This window comes from Scatophagus argus, chromosome 10 (genome assembly GCF_020382885.2).
Source record: "Scatophagus argus isolate fScaArg1 chromosome 10, fScaArg1.pri, whole genome shotgun sequence".
NCBI lineage: Eukaryota > Metazoa > Chordata > Actinopteri > Scatophagidae > Scatophagus > Scatophagus argus.
This window is the reverse complement of record NC_058502.1, coordinates 2830001-2848987: the sequence shown is the minus strand read 5'-3', so window position 1 is coordinate 2848987 and position 18987 is coordinate 2830001. Positions and strand designations below refer to the sequence as shown.

Here is an 18987-nt window from a genome sequence, read left to right as displayed (position 1 = left end):
TGTGTGTCAGTTGACAGTTTGTGTTAGGGATATCTGACAGATAAATTATCTACCTGATAATGGGAAATATGATATTATTATCGTTCCTCCCATAACTAACCCGATACAGCACCTGGTGGTGTGTGTTGCTGGTGCGGATGGTTTTTAAAGTTTTAAAGGAAGAAAGCTGCAATTTGCAGTGCATGTTCCACTAGGATTCAAACAACTTGTCACCGCAACGAAGATGTAAATGATCTCTTATTATGAGAAGCAGGTAGTGATTTGTATCGGCTGAAAAACATCCATATCGTACATCCCTACAGCTCTGTTTATTTCTGTTCATACATCTGAACGTCAGTGAACTGAAATTTTGTGTTTTTATGCACAACATTCTGTCTTTTTACAAATCAGAAACTGCTTATTCATGTAGAACAATAACAGCATCACTGCTGGCACCTAAACTCTATGATTACTCTCTGTTTCACACACACACACACACACACACACACACACACACACACACACACACACACACACAGCTTCACTGGAGCAGCTGGAGGTCGATGGCTCTGCCTGAAGGGGCCTGCCGTGTGCTGTGCTCCTCCGTCACCTTCCCAGCCCTGATTCATCCACCACGTTATGTGAGTCTGAAACTGAGAACATAAAGTACAGTTACAGATATTGTCGCATACTGTAATGATACAGGATTACTTTCACAGCAGCACAAGACAACACACACACCACAACATCATGTGAAGACTGCTTACCTTTAAAGATTTTTAAGATTTTATGTTACATCGGTGCATCTAATGTCACATATTATTTCAGGAGGATATTATCAAGCCAATTGTTTCTTATTTATTTATTTATTTCCTGATCATTCATATAGACGCTGACAGCCATCCATATTCAGAACGTTATGAGTGTGTTGACACGAGTGCGAAAATCACCTGAACAAGTTTAATGTGGTTACAGATGGATGGATGAAAGGAGAGAGTAAAGAACTGTGTGGACTTTATATTTTACAAGATTTATGTTTCCGAAAACCACTGGCTCATTTACCATGTCCTCGATAGTTTGATTATGCACTTATTTATTTATTTATTTGCTTATTTATTTATTTATTTAATTGTTCATGGGATTTGGGGATAAAGTAAATCTCAGTGGCAGTTTCTGTTAAGTTAGTAAAATGAGGATGTATCATAGCATGACTGTTAGCCTAAGACGTTTATGGACCAGTGGACGTTTACTTCAACCATGTTTAAGAGGAGGGAGAGGATTTGCACAGAGAGATTGTGGGATAAGAACAAAACTCTTGCAAAGTCGTCTGTTTCTTATTTCCTCTTTGAAAAATGTTTTCTGACCAGTAGCAGCAACTTCCCATCATTTCCTTCCGACTGCTACACAAACGGTCCTGCTAGATGTGGACGTCTGCTGCCGCTGCATGATTTCTTTGTTTTGATGTGAAACTGGTTTTAATCTGATGATTGATTGATTTATTTAATTGTTATTTTCATGATAATTAAACATCTAGAACATAAATAATTTATAAAACTATTCAGCATTGTTCCAGTGTGCAAAGTTGACCGTTTTGTAAAGCGAATGGAGCTTGTCACACTTTGTACAGTGATCTTCCGGAAAATACTCCCTGGAACATTTTCCACGTTTTGCTTTTCTTCTGGACTTACACTAAGGCTTCGGCTGTGTTCAACAACCTTGAATTGGAGCCACTGTTTGGGTTTGATTGTGAATGATCTCTGCCTCAGTCTGCACCTGACCTCACAAAGGTAGCCAACACTGCAGTTACAATGGCAGTATTTTAGACTCAGCTGCTGAACTATTTGTTAACCCCATGTTTAAGTCTGCCAAATGGCTGAGGTTCTCTGACAAAATGCCTTGTTGAACACAGCCCTGCTTTAGTGTTTAAACTGAGCATGCTTTATTGTCTTTTACTGAATGCTATTTTAACTGAAGGACTATTAAAATGATTTGGTCTAAAAATGAGGTGTTCTCACTTGATGCTTCTGTTGCTGAAGTCCAAGAGCTCAGCTGTACTGACTTTTCAGATGCGCTGATGAGGCGTGGGAAAGGAGGTAATTACTGTTGTCAGTCACATGGAGGCAAACCCACCGCATTCGTGATTTTGTGTGCGAGCACGACAATGTCGGCCTTCACAGGGAGGCCGTGGGCTGCCACAGTCACGGGGGAGGACGGTGGAGGAGGGTGGAGGAGGGTGTTCAAGCTGAGAGATGGTCTGTAAGCTTCTGCCTGTCACAAACAGTGCGGGGATTTCATTTTAAACAGTTATTTGTTCAGTATATGCTGTTTTACTTACATTACTTACATTTTTCATGCAGTTTTTTTGTCACTTTCCTCAAAGAGTCCATTTTAACCCGGGAGAAACTGTATCCGGTTTGCCACTACATGTAACACCTTTAACGTGCAAGTACTGCAGTTGTGTGAAAAATGTTATTGCTGCTCGTGGTAACATGTCAGACAGGTGTGTATCTGGTTGTCGTGGGGCTGTACTGCCCCCGAGTGGCCACATGTCAGTGAATGCACCTTGTAAGCATGAAGCCTATCAGTGTGAAGAGTGAAACTGTTGGGAGATTTAAGAAGAAATGTGATGCTCAGGCATTCAAACGTTTGGAACTTCATACAGAAGAAGTAGTTCCTATTAAAACCTGCTCACAGTGGGAGGTCTGTGATTATTCCGAGTAATTAGTGCAGTTTTCGGAAAGAAGTGTTCATGGGGCTAAAACAGTGACAGTAAATTTGGCACTGAAAAGAAAATCTGATGTGAAAAAGAAAACATTAGCACTGAAGCATTTGTGTTAGGAAAAGTTGTATTAGCATTTAAACAAATATTTGGCACTGAAGAAAGTTCACTTAAAAATGATTTCATTTTTATTGCTGCATTTTATTGATTTATTTCTTTACATCTGTCTTTTTTTCAGTTATACATTAAAATAAAATGAGATCATGTCAGTGGAACTTTTTTCTTTTGTTGTCACTTTGTTTTGGTAAATGTAACAGTACAAATGGCATCACAACAAAAATGGACTCACATGCTGTGGGTGGAGGCAGCGGAGGTGGGGAAATGTTTTTGCAGGACGTCGTCTTTTTCAGTTCCTTCCTGCAGGCGGCGGCAGTGAGCCACAAATGACCTTTCTGTCTCGCCGTAGAAGAAGAGCTGCAGCCTCTCAGCATCAGCACCAGCGGAGACGTCTCCCTCTTCTCTTCTCTTCGGCTCTCATCTCCATCCACTGCGGAACGTCGGCCTGCTTTCCTCCCATCGCTCCTCCAGCGGCAGACGCAGCTCGCAATGGACAACTCGGGCAAAGAGAAGGAGGCCATGCAGCTGATGGCTGAAGCCGACAAGAAGGTCAAAGCGTCCGGATCCTTCCTCGGAGGGATGTTCGGGTAAGGGATGCTCTCTTTCTCTTCTCTGTTTACCTCCCTCTCATTTTGGTTTGTGTGTGCGTGTGTGTGTGTGTGTGTGTGTTGGGGGGGGCGCTGCATGCGGGGCCCAGAAAAGCCTGTCAGATGCTTCTGCTTTTCTTGACGGAAAAACCACTAAGATATTCCTGTAATAGTCCCATTGCGTTTCCATGGTGCTCAGTAATGAGCCTCAGAGGCCTGATCAAACCTGAGAATCTATACATCTGTACAGGAGCTGGTAACTGTCACTGTGACATTGTGTCCTTATGAGAGATTGATCCAGGGGTTTGTCGTGGCGTCTTTTCTCGTCAGCCGAAGCTCAGAAATGTGAGGTGTCATCGCAGGTGATGTGGCCTGCGTGTCGTGGCCGGTCACGCAACAGGAATGTAAATGTGGCTCATCGCCTTCTGCTGCTGCTGCTGCGGGAGAGGAGGAGGAGGAGGAGGAGGAGGAGGAGGGGCGCGCTCGCACGGAGCGTGTGGCCGAGCAGGAGATGCAGGGAGGCGGGCAGAGCAGCGCAGCCAGGACGGCGTGCGAGGAACCAGGCGGTGGTGATGGAGGGATGCGGAGGCTGTTTCTCCTACCCCCCCAACACCGCCACCATCCTGTGTGTGGGAGTGGGCCTTCGTGTGTGTGAGGGGCGGATGTTTACAAATGGAGAAAATGGAATATAAATTTGATAGATAGATAGATAGATAGATAGATAGATAGATAGATAGATAGATAGGTTAGCTGATTGGCTGGCTGATTGATCAGCTGACAGACTGACTCAGGCTACTGATAGACTGAAGTGGAGGCAGAGCCATCATCTGTACTTCATCACAATGTCTAGTAATATCAAAGGGGAGTGATGGTTTTTCTAAAAGGACATACAAGGTTTGGAGCTCAATTTAGAGCTGAAATGATTACGTTAGTGATAATAAAATCAATAATATAGGGTTATGGATTGTTTGTGACCAATTTTAAACAGTTTTCTGACTTTGTATAAAAGCAAACAATCATCAGATCAATAGTGCAGATAACTCTTAGCTGCAGCTTTCCCTGCAATCAATTTATTCACCCATAAAACCAGAAGTTACTCCGTTCTTATAGAACAACTCTGAATACAAAAAAAGACATAAGGGACCCTGAGTAAACATGACATAAAACCGTAATCTCAGACAGCATGAAGTCTGTTTAACAAGGAAACAAAAGAATTGAAACCAGTTAAGTCTGTTGCTGTTCAGTTTGATTGATGCATGAAAAACCAGTGCGGTCTGACATATGCGGGATATACTGCAGGTCTTCAAATCTTCATCTCCAGATAGTTCAGATCCTGCCAGTTTGGGTTTTTCTACAAACTGGTAGTAAATTGCTGTTGGTCACCTGAACCACCTTTGATATGAAATCAATGAAAACAGGATTATTTCCTCTGTAATCAGGCCTCAAATCCAACAACTGAAATGGGTCACATCTGGTTTCCCCTCTTGGTTACCACCATGTTTTTTTAATGAGCTTCAGCCCCGAGTCGAGAGATGAAGGGAATTCAGCAGAGGTCGTCTAGTGGCTTTGGTTGTGCCGAAGTCCTCGTTAAGAGGAGGTTTGTGACCTGTCTGCAGGATCACCAGTGTTGACATAATGAACATGACTTTGTTTGTTTCTCTTTGTTGCATGTTTGTCTGCAACCGATTGGTCCTTGAAAGTTTGCAGCGTAAGAACAGAGACAGAGTCAAAACTAGGGACAGAAACAGAGACAGAACCAGAACCAGAGCCCGAGCCAAAGACCGAGGCAGAGACAGAGACAGAGAGAGAGACAGAAACAGAGACAGAGAGAGAGACAGAGGTAGAACCAGAGACAGAGACAGAACCAAACACAGAGCCAAAGTCAGATCAAGAACCAGAACCAGAGGCAGAACCAGAACCAAAGCCTGAGCCAGAGACAGAGACAGAGAGAGAGACAGAAACAGAGACAGAGAGAGAGAGAGAGACAGAGGTAGAACCAGAGACAGAGACAGAACCAAACACAGAGCCAAAGTCAGAACAAGAACCAGAACCAGAGGCAGAACCAGAACCAAAGCCAGAGCCAGAGACAGAGGCAGAGACAGAGACAGAGACAGAGACAGGACCAGAGATGGAGACAGAGACAGACACAGAGCTCTGTCCCAGGGAGAGTGATGTAAACACTATGTGAACTAGTTCATGCTGCAGTCACATGGCCACAGAGCAGATACAAACCAGGCTGCACGAGAATCAAATATCAAATATGAAACTGAAGTGTGGTGGACTTTTATTTCTCGTCATCGTGCTGCTTTAAAAAAAAAGATTTTTTTGCCTCATAAAATAATAGATTTTGGAGAGTTTCAGCTGCAGGGTGAACGTATCCTCAGCTGCCCTCCATCATGATGTCCTTCAGCTGGACAACCCTGCACGCTGCTTTAAAATGTGCAGCAACACTGAAGGGAAAATCAAGCATTTTAAAAATTCAAATTCATCAGGTCACAGAGTAAAAAGAAAAAAGGAAAAAATTGATTTTGTTTGTCTTTCGTCTGTGTTTACTTCAGTGGAAACCATAAGGTGGAGGATGCCTGTGAAATGTACGCCAGAGCAGCCAACATGTTTAAGATGGCAAAGAACTGGAGTGGTAGGTGACACACACACACACCAACACACACTCATACTGTATAAAAAACCCTCAGAAATCTGTATACAAATAAACAAACTCCCACACACACACATTTCTTTCAATGTTCTTTTTTCCATCCTTATTTCAACGGGATGTAGTCAGTGTGTATGAGGTTAAAACATACAGCAACCACAGCTTCTTTAAACACACACATACACATACACACACACATGCACTGCAGTCAGATCTGAACATTGGGGACACTGTGGACAAATAAGCGTGACATTCGCGGCTGCAGAAACCAGCGTGTGCTCTAGATGTGCCAATAATAGCTCGCGCTGAGCAGAATTTAGCTGTTTAGATGAGTGTTTTGATGGTTCTGCTGTCTGATGTGTTGACCGGCGAAATCGTGAGCACAATCAGTGAGAGTAAAAATGTTATAAAATGATGAGTGCTTGGTGAAAGACCAGTTTAGTCTGTTTGGATTGTATTTGTATTAAATTAACTAATAATTGTGACTCTGTGTGTGTGTGTGTGTGTGTGTGCGTGTGTAGCTGCGGGAAACGCGTTTTGTCAGGCCGCTCGGCTCCACATGCAGTTGCAGAACAAACTGGACTCTGCCACCAGCTTCGTCGACGCCGGAAACGCCTACAAGAAGGCCGACCCACAGGGTGAGCACTGTTATCTCACACACACACACACACACACACTCTGCTTTTCTGATCTTACCAGACTGAGTGAGGTCTATGTGAGGTCCAGCTTTGGCAGGATGCTGCTGAGAGGGGGGCAGGCGGGCTCTTTCAACTGGGAAATTTAGTTAAAAAAGTGTTTAGTGGTGGTGGAAAGTGACTAAGTGCGTTTAGTTATTTTCACTCTCTGTTACTTAGACCTTTACTAAACTATAATTCAGAACAAAATATTATTCTTCATGCTCAGTTACATTTATTTGATACTTTTACATTGTAGACTGAGATTAATGATATAAAATACAATAAATAAATAAAAGTTGTTTGATATAAAATGTGTCATTATAGCTGAACACTTTATTGATCCCTGGGGGTAAATACACAACCTTCACAGCTGTATATAAAGTCATTAAAGTCAGCCCCACCAGCTTTTGTACTTGTACTTCAGTAAAATGTTGAGTGCAGGACTTTTACTTGCATCGGTTTGCGTCAGCTGCAGTGTTTCAGCTCGGTGGTGTCGTTGCTTCTTCCGCTGCTGGTCATAAAGATGCTGAAAGGGGAAGACTCTTCGTCTGTTCACCTCTCTGAGAGTCAGGACCCTGATGTGGTATCGTTGGAAGATTAAAACGGGTCGCTCTCGGAAAACTCATATCAGGGTTATGTAGTTATGAGATGAGCTTAATAAAATACTGTGGGTTAGCAGGTTAGCTGTCACAGGGGGAGGAAACTGAGAGAGCTTTAATTGGACTGAGTAGACTCAGATGGCAGCGGCTGACTTTTCGTTTCCTGCTCCCCCTCACCGTCTTCTCTGTCTGCTTCTAGAGGCCATCAACTGTCTAAATCAGGCTATTGACATCTACACTGACATGGTAAGCTCTACCTCCACCTTTAAGCTGCTCCACCCTGCCACTGTCCTGTCTGTGAATAATGTTGTGTGTGTGTGTGTGTGTGTGTGTGTGTGCTGGTTAAAGGGACGGTTCACCATCGCAGCCAAACATCACATCACTATCGCTGAGATTTACGAGTCTGAGCTGGTTGATATTGAGAAGGTATGTGAGGGGGAAAGTTTGATTTTTTTTTTTTATTTGAATCTAAATTATGGTCTTTTGTGCTGACTTTTGTCTTGTGTTTTTCATCTTCTTGTGTTGTTTTCAGGCCATTGCCCACTATGAGCAGGCAGCAGACTACTACAAAGGAGAGGAATCTAACAGGTACGTGTGAGAGCTAAACGCACACAAAATACTCACGAACACACCTGAAATGATCTGTTGATTATTCACTCATTGTGTCCATAAAAAAATACTCTCCAATTATTTTGGTAATGTGTTAAGTCCACTTTAAAGCAAAAATCCATATAACTTGTGTGCATTAAACCCTTTTGCACTGTAATGTGATGTTGTTGACTCTGGTGCAGCGATCAATATCCTCCAGATTTACAACACAAAGTCTCTGCTCTTTACCCTCAGGTGGTGAGCATAGTGGGGGAGACACACATTAATTATGCACACATTAACCTGTTCATTGCGCACGTCTTTGTGTGTTTCAGCTCAGCCAACAAATGTCTTCTGAAGGTGGGACACTACAGCGCTCAGCTGGAGCAGTACCAGAAAGCTATCGAAATCTATGAACAGGTAACAGCTGAGGACACCCCTTTAATAAATACTACACTTGTCAATAGTAAAATGTTCTTTTTTAAATCATCCTGTACTGGAAAGTGTGATGAGGTAATTAAAGTCTCTGTAGTGTGAATAAATATGATTTGTATAAAACTTGTGTGTGTTTCAGGTTGCGATGAGCACTATGGACAATCCTCTGCTGAAGTACAACGCTAAAGAGTATTTCTTCAAGGCCTCACTGTGTCACTTCATCGTGGACGAACTGAACGCTAAGGTAAAGTAGTTTGAAATGTTTTAAAGTCCAGTATGATGTCCTTATTTGTAAATACAACTGTGTGTGCACATGTCTGTGTTTCAGCTGGCCATAGAGAAGTATGAGGAGATGTTTCCAGCTTTCTCAGACTCCAGAGAGCTCAAACTGTTAAAGGTGAATTTCACTTTTCTCTCCCCATTTTCTGCTCGCCTGTTGTATCATAAAATTGTTTTTCATGTAACCATCCGAGTGTGCATAAATATTGTATTATATTTACAACTGACACCAGCCCATGATCATGGAGCTTTTAGTTTAGTCATATTGGCAATAATTTAAGCAATTAATCTCACAAAAAAGCAAGAAACTACTACAATTATTTTGTTGTACTTGTACTTTACTTGAATATTTTCATCAGAGGCAAATATTGCAATTTTAACTCCACTGCATTTATTCGATAAGTTACAGTTATGAGTTTCTTTGTAGATTAAGAAAAACAATGCAACTCCTAATGAACACATAACAGACGATGCATTATTGTAAGTCAAGATAAAACTACACTGATCCACCGGAGTAAATTGACAAGCTGACACTGGCACGTCACAGATAATGAAGCCTCTGTGTCAGTTCACCCCACGGTGGGAGTCACCGCCCTCAGGCATTAAAATGGTTTCGCTCCCACAGAAACTCCTAGAAGCCCACGAGGAGCAGAACAGCGAGGCGTTCACGGAGGCTGTCAAGGAGTTCGACTCGGTGTCTCGTCTGGACCAGTGGTTGACCACGATGCTGCTGCGCATCAAAAAGACCATCCAGGGAGACGCTGGGGACCTGAAATAGACAGGGGGGAGAAGGGGAGAAGGGGAGAGGTAGGTGGGTGGGTGGGGGGAGGGCTGATTAAATTAAGGTGAGAGAAGAAAGCGAGGCTGAAAGAAGAAAAGGGATGGCGGGTGGGACTGAGGGAGTCTACAGTTGTACATATCAGTCTGCATGTGACCCCCCCCCCACCCCCCAGCTAGCTAAACATCACCTTTAAACACCTTTAGATGACCCCGTGTCCCTGGTCCTACAGTATTGCTCTTGTAACACTGGATGAATTGTACTTAAAGAGAAAGAATGGAAATAAAATGTGTGTGTGTGTGTGTGTGTGTGTGTGTGAGAGAGAGAGAGAGAGAGAGAGAGGGTGTGTGTCCACTGCAGTAAGATAAGTCTTAATATTCAAAATGTTAAATTTAAGGAGATATGTTACTGATGAAAAGGGATAATAATGTTATTTATGAGATTATTAATATTTATTGTCAATACAGAAAATATTGTTTATTGTTTATTATGGTGCTCAGTGTTACAATTTGTCTTAATATTTTAGGTATTAGCCCCTCTCCTCTCCTCATCTGTCCCACCGTCTCCCCATATGCTCTCCTCACCCCCACACCCCCAGTCAAGTCAGTAATATCACCCATCGTGATTGGTTGGTTCTTTGCGTTCTGGCCAGTGGTTGGTCGGTGCAGTCAGCCACCAGTGCTCTCTCCCGTCTCTGCCTTGTTTGTGCATGTCTGTTGATGTCATGTTGGTGTTAACGTGTTTCTCCGTGTTGTGCTGATGTGTGAACAACATACATGTAGCCTGGTATCATTTGTGTGAAATCAGTAAATTATGTACCTCAGATACCGAGTTGAAATAAAAACATCGTTGCTCCACATATCTGACTGCCTCTTTGTGTATTAATAGGCATTAAGGGTGAATAAACATGGGTGTTTGGACCTCGCTTGCAGGTACTCGTAGGAATGTGTGGTTGTGAAGCCAAGGTCACATCATGACTGTTGCACTTTGTTTAAGGCAACAGCCAGTAGGCCATGATGTCATGCTGCAGTTCTCAAAGTACAACATCAATCTGGACTCAACTGGTGCTTGATTTTAGTTATTGCTTGTCACGGAGAGCTTGTGAGTCGAAAAGAAGAATGGTTTTAAAAATCCATGGTTTTTATACTGCGTAGGTCAAATTCAGTTAAAACTATTGGCAAGTACGTGTATATATTGCAGCCACAAGAGGGCGCTATTGCAATTAATAAGTTTAGTTGAAACTGACAGAATGAATTCCTGTATATTACTATTAATACATCAACAAACATATTAACCAGGAAACTACTGGTAACTGCATGTGTCACCTGTCGTTGTGAGAATTAAATAACTGCACACAAAATACACAAAGTGACAAGGCAGGTTGTAAAGGTCGTATACCGATAAGTAGCATACCTGTTTGAGTAATTTAGTTTAATTATTTTAACAGGTGTTATGTCGAAATCTGTTTCCTCTTCGAATAGTGTCCCTGCGGCCGTTAACCCGCCGTGGTTACGACTCGGAGTCGGGCTGTGCGTAGGTCGGGATAATGGTAAAGATGGATCTAGTCTGAAAATCGCAAAAAATTACACAATTGTGAAAGGGATACATTTATGTTTCAGGTTATGGTGGTGAGGAGACACAGATCTTCGGAGAAACCAGTAGGAGAAACAGATTCCCTCACAACGCTTGGAGAATAATGCCCACAATGCACTTCGGCGGATCAGTTGAATCCTGCGACACAAGTTTCCGGTGTGGTGCACGCTCGTCTCTGTCGCTCCTTCTCTGTGTGTTGGATTTTGTTTGAGAGCAAATTGTGAACGCCACATATTTTAATAACTGGTCGAACATCAGTTTTGGCAGTTTTACTGAAGGGAGAGAGAGAAACAAGCCGCGAAGATGCCGCGAATTATGATAAAAGGAGGCGTCTGGCGCAACACTGAGGTACGTGTTTACATGGCTAGCTGCTTTAGCGTGATGCTAACCACTAACTAGATCTATGAGTTAGAGTTAGCATAAAGCTAGCGCTTGACTTAATGGGATTAGCCCGTGGAATAAGTTTGGTTTGTGCGCGTTGCTGTCAGTGAAATCGAACAAGTTTAGTTATTGTTTGTATGAAGTTATATTAATGCATGTAGTAATGAATTTGATCAGTACATATGGTATATCGTTAGCAAACCTTACCAGAGCCTGCAAGACCAGAAATATTAGCAAGTGAGCTGACGATAAGGATGTGATATCAGAATCAGAATTCCTTTATTTATTCCTTTAATATCGGTCAGCAGCGGGATTATCCTTTGGTTTTAATGGAATGTATCTGTTGTTCATCCGCGTTTATGAAATATGTGACTGGCTTGAAGATGTGGCAAGATAATATTTCTGAATTTGTGCCCCTTGTGTCTCTTTTGTGCTCTGCTCATTCACCCAGGATGAGATCCTCAAGGCAGCGGTGATGAAATATGGGAAAAATCAGTGGTCTCGTATCGCCTCCCTGCTGCACCGCAAGTCTGCCAAACAGTGTAAAGCCAGATGGTGAGTCTTGATACAAAGACGTGTGATGGCATTTCGCTTCGAAGTCATTTTGCTGCGAACACGTTATAAAACCCTAGCTTCATTAAGTTTTCATGGTGATGGCAGGACTCGCAGATATGATCAGTAACAGTCCTATAATTGGAAACAACAACCCCCCCACTTTGCAATTTAATAAGATAAATTATAAATGCCTGTAAAACTCCCAGCATGTACATTTAATTAGTTAATTTTGAACTTTTTAGAGCTTCTGATTATGTTTCTAAGTGTGGGCTTGTGTGTGAACTTTGTTGTTACGTGTTGTCCTGTTTCATCAGCTGTACTGAAGTCACTCTTGCAAAAGAGATCTTGATGTCAGTTAGAGTACCTGATTTAAATAATGATTTCATACCTTTCCTCTGTGTCTGTCTGCAGGTACGAGTGGTTGGACCCGAGCATCAAGAAGACAGAGTGGTCCAGAGAGGAAGAGGAGAAGCTGCTTCATTTGGCCAAGCTGATGCCCACTCAGTGGAGGACCATTGCACCTATCATAGGACGGACTGCCGCCCAGTGTCTGGAGCACTATGAATATCTGCTGTACGACTTTCTCAGACCTTTGACCTTGATTGTAGGATAAGTTGAAATACAGTCGCTGAAGAATGATGATTCACAATTAATGTGTGTTTGTATGTGTGGGTGTGTGTTTAGGGACAAGGCAGCACAACGAGACAATGAGGAAGAGGTGGGAGATGACCCCCGGAAGTTAAAACCAGGAGAGATTGACCCAAATCCTGAAACTAAACCTGCCAGACCCGACCCCGTGGACATGGACGAAGGTACGTCAACACACTTGAGGCAAGACAGTGATGGGGGGACTGACTTCATCCAGAAACTTTTCGTTTTTTTTACTTTATCCAACCCAAGGGACAGAATACATCCTGGTTCTTAAAATACATGTGTGTCTCTAAAGAAGAATTTAGTATGCAAATCATGGTGCAGTCGTCATGGTGCAAGTTCATGTTTGTGGCTGTAGGGGACAGCTGTTTAACCTTAACAGCACCATATGTGTCTTAAGAAAACAAATTAATTTTGTGTTTGTCTGTCTCACCATTTGTAGATGAGTTGGAGATGCTGTCAGAGGCCAGAGCTCGACTGGCCAATACCCAAGGCAAGAAAGCCAAGAGGAAGGCCAGAGAGAAGCAGCTGGAGGAAGCCAGGTTAGATACACACATTTTCCTATGAACTTTTATTACTGTTTTTTCATGTCTGTTATTCTTGGTTGTAACTATAAGGATGGGGAAGCCTATAAAGTTGCTGAAGTCCAAAACGTAGACATGATTGAGTGTCTCTCTCTTTGTGCTGCAGACGGTTGGCGGCTCTGCAGAAGCGCAGAGAGCTGAGAGCGGCGGGAATCGACGTTCAGAAGAAGAGGAAGAAGAAGAGAGGAGTAGACTACAACGCTGAAATCCCCTTTGAAAAGAAACCTGCACCGGTAACCTATCAGCTGTTTTCATTCATTTTAACCAAACCCGTAACACCAAGACAGCATTTGGCCTCATCTTAACAAGAGCAATTGTTTAATTCTGTTTACTCAAAGGGTTTCTATGATACAAGCATGGAGCAGTATGTCCCTCTGGAGCCAAACTTCAAACGACTCAGACAGCAGCACTTGGACGGAGAACTTCGCAGGTCAGTAATATTGCACGCTGCATTTATACATGCATCTGGTTTTCACGCACAAGAGTCTTATCTTTATATGAAAAAACAGTAAATATGCAACAAAGCTGAATGCATAACCATTAAATAACTGTTATTTCATGTTAATACAAATACATTGATGAAGGTTAAACAGAAACACTGAATCAGCATGTTTGATGCACAGTTTTTTATTTGTGTGTTTGCAGTGAGCAAGAGGAGAAGGAAAGGAAGAAGGACAAGCAAAAGATCAAGAAGAAGAAAGAGAGCGATCTCCCATCTGCCATCCTGCAGACCAGTGGAGTGGCTGAGTTCACCAAGAAACGCTCCAAACTGGTTTTACCTGCACCACAGGTAACCACTGCACACTAACACCTGTACTATTATAATCTGAATGTTTTATAAATCCATGACCAGTGCGCCTGGACTGACTCATACCGTTCACCGATATTTTTAATTTTATGCAAAGTGCACTCAGTATTTTTGAGTGTTTCTCTTAAACCAGTTGCTGTATTTATTTGTATTTAAATTAATGCTGTACACAGATCAGTGATGCTGAGCTGGAGGAGGTCGTCAAATTGGGCGTCGCCAGCGAGGTCGCCCGCCAAGCTGCCGAGGAGAGCGAAAGCGGTAACTCAGCCTCCTCTGCTCTCCTGTCAGAGTACAGCTTAACTAACTCCATGGCAACGGGGCTGCGCACCCCACGCACCCCCGCCGCTCAGGACAGGATACTGCAGGTAACACACACACACACTGAACATGTGGATATTTAAAACACATGCACACTGGATGTATGAGCACTTATTTAAAGAGTCAAAAAATTTTAAATTAAAAGTCCCAAATTGAGCTAAACAGATGTATGTACATCTCATAGAGGCTTATTGCAGACTAGCAATATCAGTATATTTACATGTTGGTCTCCATGCAAAAAACAACTTTTACAGCATATACTTAAAAAGATCTGTAGTCTGTCACAACTCTTTGATGGGTAACTCCAGAGGTCCTGGTTAGGTGCAGGTTTTAAGGAATGTTTTTGACTGATTTTTAGCTTTTTTTTTTTTTTTTTTTTTTTTTTTTTTTTTTTTTAGCCAGTTTCTTGCACAGTTTATTTGTGTTTGTTTGGGGTTTTTTTTGTTTGTTTTTTTCCCCCGGCCCAAGCGAAAATCTCATTTTGGAAAAAAAAATACAAAAACACTATAGAGTTTCCGTCTTTGTATCTTTGGGTATTGAAGGGATTTTTTCTGTATGAGTCTATACATTGCTTTTTTTTAAAGGAAAGTCCTGCTTGTTATGCCTTCAAGAAATGCTCTGTGTTAAATATTTTCTTTCTCTGTTGGTGTGTATTTTCAGGAAGCCCAGAACCTGATGGCTCTGACCAACATTGACACTCCTCTAAAGGGAGGCCTAAACACGCCGCTGCACGAGAGCGACTTCAGCGGAGTAACTCCTCAGCGGCAGCAGATACAAACACCCAACACTGTTCTCAGCACACCTTTCAGGTAACAGCGCTGGTACCTCTAATCCTGAGCTGAGACTGTGCATTTAACTGACAGACCAGCTCCTTCTGTAAAAGCAAGCAGTCATGGTTGTGTCATCTGTAACAGGACTCCTGGACCAGGTCAGGGACAAGACGGTATGACCCCTCAAGCTGGAGGAGGAATGACCCCACGCGGGGCGGTGACCCCAGGTTTGACCCCCAGCCGCACTCCTCTGAGAGACAAACTGAATATTAACAGTGAGGAGCAGCTGGCTGATCCTGCATACACTAAACACCTGGTGAATACACGACTTCCTTCTGAATATGTTGGATTTTAAACAGTTCTGTGATGCTGTAGACCAAGTTATATTTAACAGATATTACAAACTCAAACAGATGAAATGTCAAAATTGAGACTTATAAGGTTAACAGTAACTAGTAAAATAAAATGAATTAACTGCTGTCTGTCTCTCCTCGTACCCAGCAAAGGGAAAGCCTGCAGCAGCTGAGGCAGGGCTTGATGGCACTTCCTGTTCCCAAGAACGACTTTGAGATTGTTCTTCCGGAAAATGCAGAGAAAGAGCTTGAGGAAACGGAGATAGAGACGGGATTCACGGAGGACGCAGCAGACGTGGAGGCACACAAGCAGGTATGCGCACACGCACGCACACTTTGGAGCTTCGGTTAGGGGCTAGTGTGATTTATTTATTTATTTATTTTGTTCAAGTGCACAACCACAGCTGACACAAAGCCACATGTATAATGTAATGTGTGTATACCTGTAGTTCAAATAACTTTGTGTGTGTGTGTCAGGCTCAAAGGGATGCAGAAAGAGAGAAGGAGCTGAAGCTGCGACACACCGCCGTTCAGAGGGATCTCCCCAGACCAACCGAGGTAACAAACAGACTCACTTCCTCAGGGTTTGATCGTGTTAACATCACTGACACTCACCCACATAATCTGACCCTTCAAGCTGGTTTGCATTCAAGTGTTGAACCAGTCTTAACTTTTATCTGTTAGAAGATCCTGCTTCAGACCAACACTTTTATATTATGTATAAGTTTCAGGTTTGCTTCCTGATTGCTGTTGTGTTGTAATAATGCAGGAAGATAATGAATATGAATGAGTTTCTTTATTAGCATTAGCATGATGATATCAGCGTGTCACACTCTGTCTCTGCAGGTAAACGAATCTGTCCTCCGTCCCACCTCCATGGAGCCGCTCTTGGACCTCCAGCTGGCAGAGGAGCTCATCAAACAGGAGATGATCACAATGCTGCACCACGACTGCCTGCACCACCCATCAGCCAACGCAGTCAGTCACCTGCAGCGCGGCAAAAACAGAGGCCCCACCTCGACATCTAACAACGCATCACATATAGCATACCTGGAAACACACCTCTACAAGCCAGTCAGCACAGAGGAGATGGAGCAGGTAACATGCACATCACCAACAATGAACTGATTTTCAAAACTGTTTCTGTTGATAGATTTAGTTTAGTTTTAAAAGCATTTTACGCAGGTGTGTGAGCGAGACATTGTGATAGTGGAGGATCAATGCAGTATAACTTGTATGTAAATATGCTGTACTGTGTACTGAACATGATGCAACTTGTTAACAAACAGGCAAAGGTGTTACTGGCTGCAGAAATGGAGGTGGTGAAGGCAGGAATGGGCCACGGTGATCTCAGCATGGAGGCCTACACGCAGGTGTGGGAGGAATGCTACGGACAGGTAAGCACCCCTCTGGACCAAAACAGAAAAAGTCAAAGAGAATCATCTGTCCTGAAGAGGGAGAACTTTGTTCTTGCATTACTACAGTACGCGTTTATTCAAATGGTCTTCCTCTCTTTCTTTCTGCAGGTTTTATATCTACCTGCTCAGAACAGGTACACCAGAGCCAACCTGGCATCAAAGAAAGACCGCATTGAAAGCCTGGAGAAAAAACTAGAGGTGAGGAAAGGCACACGGAAAGCTAGCAGAACTAGACTGTGAAATGTTCGCTTTTCCTTTTTAAAACAGCTGCAGCTTTCTAAGAGGTCTGGTCTAATCGCTGAGGTCTTTCTCCACTCCAGGTGAACCGTGGCCACATGACAGCAGAGGCCCGGAAAGCAGCTAAACTGGAGAAGAAACTCAAAATCCTGCTGGGAGGGTTTCAGTCCAGAGCCCTGGGGCTCCTGAAGCAGCACAGCGAGCTCTGGGAACAGGTGCTGAACAACTGCCAGGACTTACTTTTCAATATTGAAGAATTTCCTTTAAAACGAGTCCCACAACAACAACAAAAATCAATTCCGTTACTTACTACAAACAATCTAGATAGAGATACTACGAATATTTGGTCTATGGTAGATCTTGGTCAGGATTTTTCAAGCCTTGACAAAGACCTACACTGGTTGAAGCCTTTTGATTTGGCTACAACGATAAAAGCTTCAAATCTTTGAAATGATTAGTATTGTTTAAACATGTTATACTCATGGTGTCCACCAGGTGGAGCAGGCAGCCACAGAGCTACAGACCTTCAACCAGCTGAAGAAACAAGAGGACACTGCAATTCCCAGGAGACAAGAGGTGAACACATCTAAAACACACACACACACACACGATGAATATCAACACCCTTAAGTCTGTTGGTGCTGCGTACATAGCTGAAATGATTAGCTGATTTGTTACACAGTTGTGATGACTGACTAATCACTTAGGTTGTTTAATTAGCTAAACATACTAACAACTGTGTTTTTCTTCTGTTTGTTAAATGAAATGTGTGTGTGTGTGTTTCAGGCCCTGCGTGAGGATGTGGAGAGGCAGATGGAGAGAGAGAGGGAACTTCAGCAGAGATATGGAGAGCTACTGATGGAGCGGGAGGCACTGATTAACAGTGCTCAGAAGTACTGAGCAGCACACACACAGCTGATCACACATTTTTACACACATGCTTCACACACTCAAATGCTCATCATTGAGATGCTGATATCAAGCTAACAGCTGCAGTGAGAAATACAATAGAGTTTTCTCGCTTTCCAATTCGTCGTATTGAATCCTTCTGCTATTTTTTCAATGTTAATGATAATTCCACCATTAAGTCCTGCCTTCATGTGCTCTTGTTGCTATGATGTCACACGCTGAGTTTTGAGCATGCCCAGTAGTCCCCTTGTGTTTCTGTATTAGTGACCAATAAAGTTTTCTTTTCAACTCAAAGAAATGTTAAGTGTTTTGTGAAGAGTAGAATTTAACCAGGTGCAAACTGTTTAATCTTAAAGTATATGAGCCAATCTGTCAGAAATACAAACACAAGCTTACCGAAAAGTCTTTACCATAACAACATAACAAAAAAATAATTTGTGCAGGTACTTGTAGGAATGCGTAGCATCTTCAACAGGCGAGGAAGGCCATCCCGCTTCTCGAATAAGCACTCTGGAAGAAAGAAGAGGATTTATCTTAAAATACAGTCCATGTTTTTCCTGAACGATAACATTAACTAATGACACCTTTCATGTGTGTGTAGATTATGAATCCCTGTTCATCCTGTGATCAACTGATGGTGTGGCTCCGCTGTAACAGATGGGAGTTAAAGTCAATCTGAAGTGGCCCAATGTGAAGTATTTTTAGTATGTAATTCTGTTTTTCTTCAACCTGCAAACAACTCAGCCAGGAAACACTAAAAGAATAAGGTTCCCACAGGAATTTATGTTAAAGGCAAGAATAAAAACTTCTTCTGAAAGTTCTTCTGATACTTTTTTAACTTAATGTAGTAGTAAAGAGTAAAAAGAAAAGGTATGAAAACCCTGAAAGAAAAGTCCTGCTTTAGGCTATAGAGGATACTCACTTGATTCCTATTAGCTTCAACTTTTTTTTTGCCCGTCTCTTACCATGTAGTCCATTACTGTACTTCAGCAGTATGCA

At 42.6% G+C, this 18987-nt stretch overlaps 3 protein-coding genes and 1 long non-coding RNA gene across 4 annotated transcripts in view; 2 read left to right on the top strand and 2 right to left on the bottom strand.

Annotated features, from left to right (window-relative positions):
* Positions 1 to 471: 471 nt before the first annotated feature.
* Positions 472 to 3172, bottom strand: LOC124066306. The gene is made up of 3 exons (XR_006844571.1): positions 3048 to 3172; positions 1995 to 2247; positions 472 to 632 (listed from the first exon to the last, which is right to left on the bottom strand). It is a non-coding gene; the product is annotated as an uncharacterized LOC124066306 (long non-coding RNA).
* A 1-nt stretch (position 3173) lies between these two features.
* Positions 3174 to 10270, top strand: napba (N-ethylmaleimide-sensitive factor attachment protein, beta a). Its single transcript, XM_046402571.1, has 10 exons — positions 3174 to 3402; positions 5961 to 6040; positions 6577 to 6693; positions 7531 to 7577; positions 7680 to 7757; positions 7864 to 7919; positions 8255 to 8339; positions 8494 to 8598; positions 8683 to 8751; positions 9259 to 10270. Exons 1-10 carry the CDS (start codon positions 3305 to 3307, stop codon positions 9409 to 9411), a joined length of 888 nt encoding a protein of 295 aa, XP_046258527.1. The 5' UTR covers positions 3174 to 3304; the 3' UTR covers positions 9412 to 10270.
* An 832-nt stretch (positions 10271 to 11102) lies between these two features.
* Positions 11103 to 18282, top strand: cdc5l (CDC5 cell division cycle 5-like (S. pombe)). The gene is made up of 19 exons (XM_046401867.1): positions 11103 to 11352; positions 11837 to 11940; positions 12352 to 12513; positions 12625 to 12752; positions 13034 to 13133; positions 13282 to 13408; positions 13514 to 13605; positions 13821 to 13965; positions 14157 to 14348; positions 14962 to 15110; positions 15216 to 15387; positions 15573 to 15737; positions 15902 to 15982; positions 16271 to 16522; positions 16714 to 16821; positions 16951 to 17040; positions 17163 to 17294; positions 17575 to 17655; positions 17866 to 18282. Exons 1-19 carry the CDS (start codon positions 11308 to 11310, stop codon positions 17977 to 17979), a joined length of 2439 nt encoding a protein of 812 aa, XP_046257823.1. The 5' UTR covers positions 11103 to 11307; the 3' UTR covers positions 17980 to 18282.
* A 35-nt stretch (positions 18283 to 18317) lies between these two features.
* supt3h (SPT3 homolog, SAGA and STAGA complex component) overlaps positions 18318 to 18987 on the bottom strand; it is a 10262-nt gene continuing 9592 nt past the window's right edge. Inside the window, exon 12 of the mRNA XM_046401868.1 lies at positions 18318 to 18498. Coding sequence (XP_046257824.1) covers positions 18457 to 18498 — 42 coding nt within the window. The 3' untranslated portion in view covers positions 18318 to 18456. The remainder of the gene's footprint in view (positions 18499 to 18987) is intronic.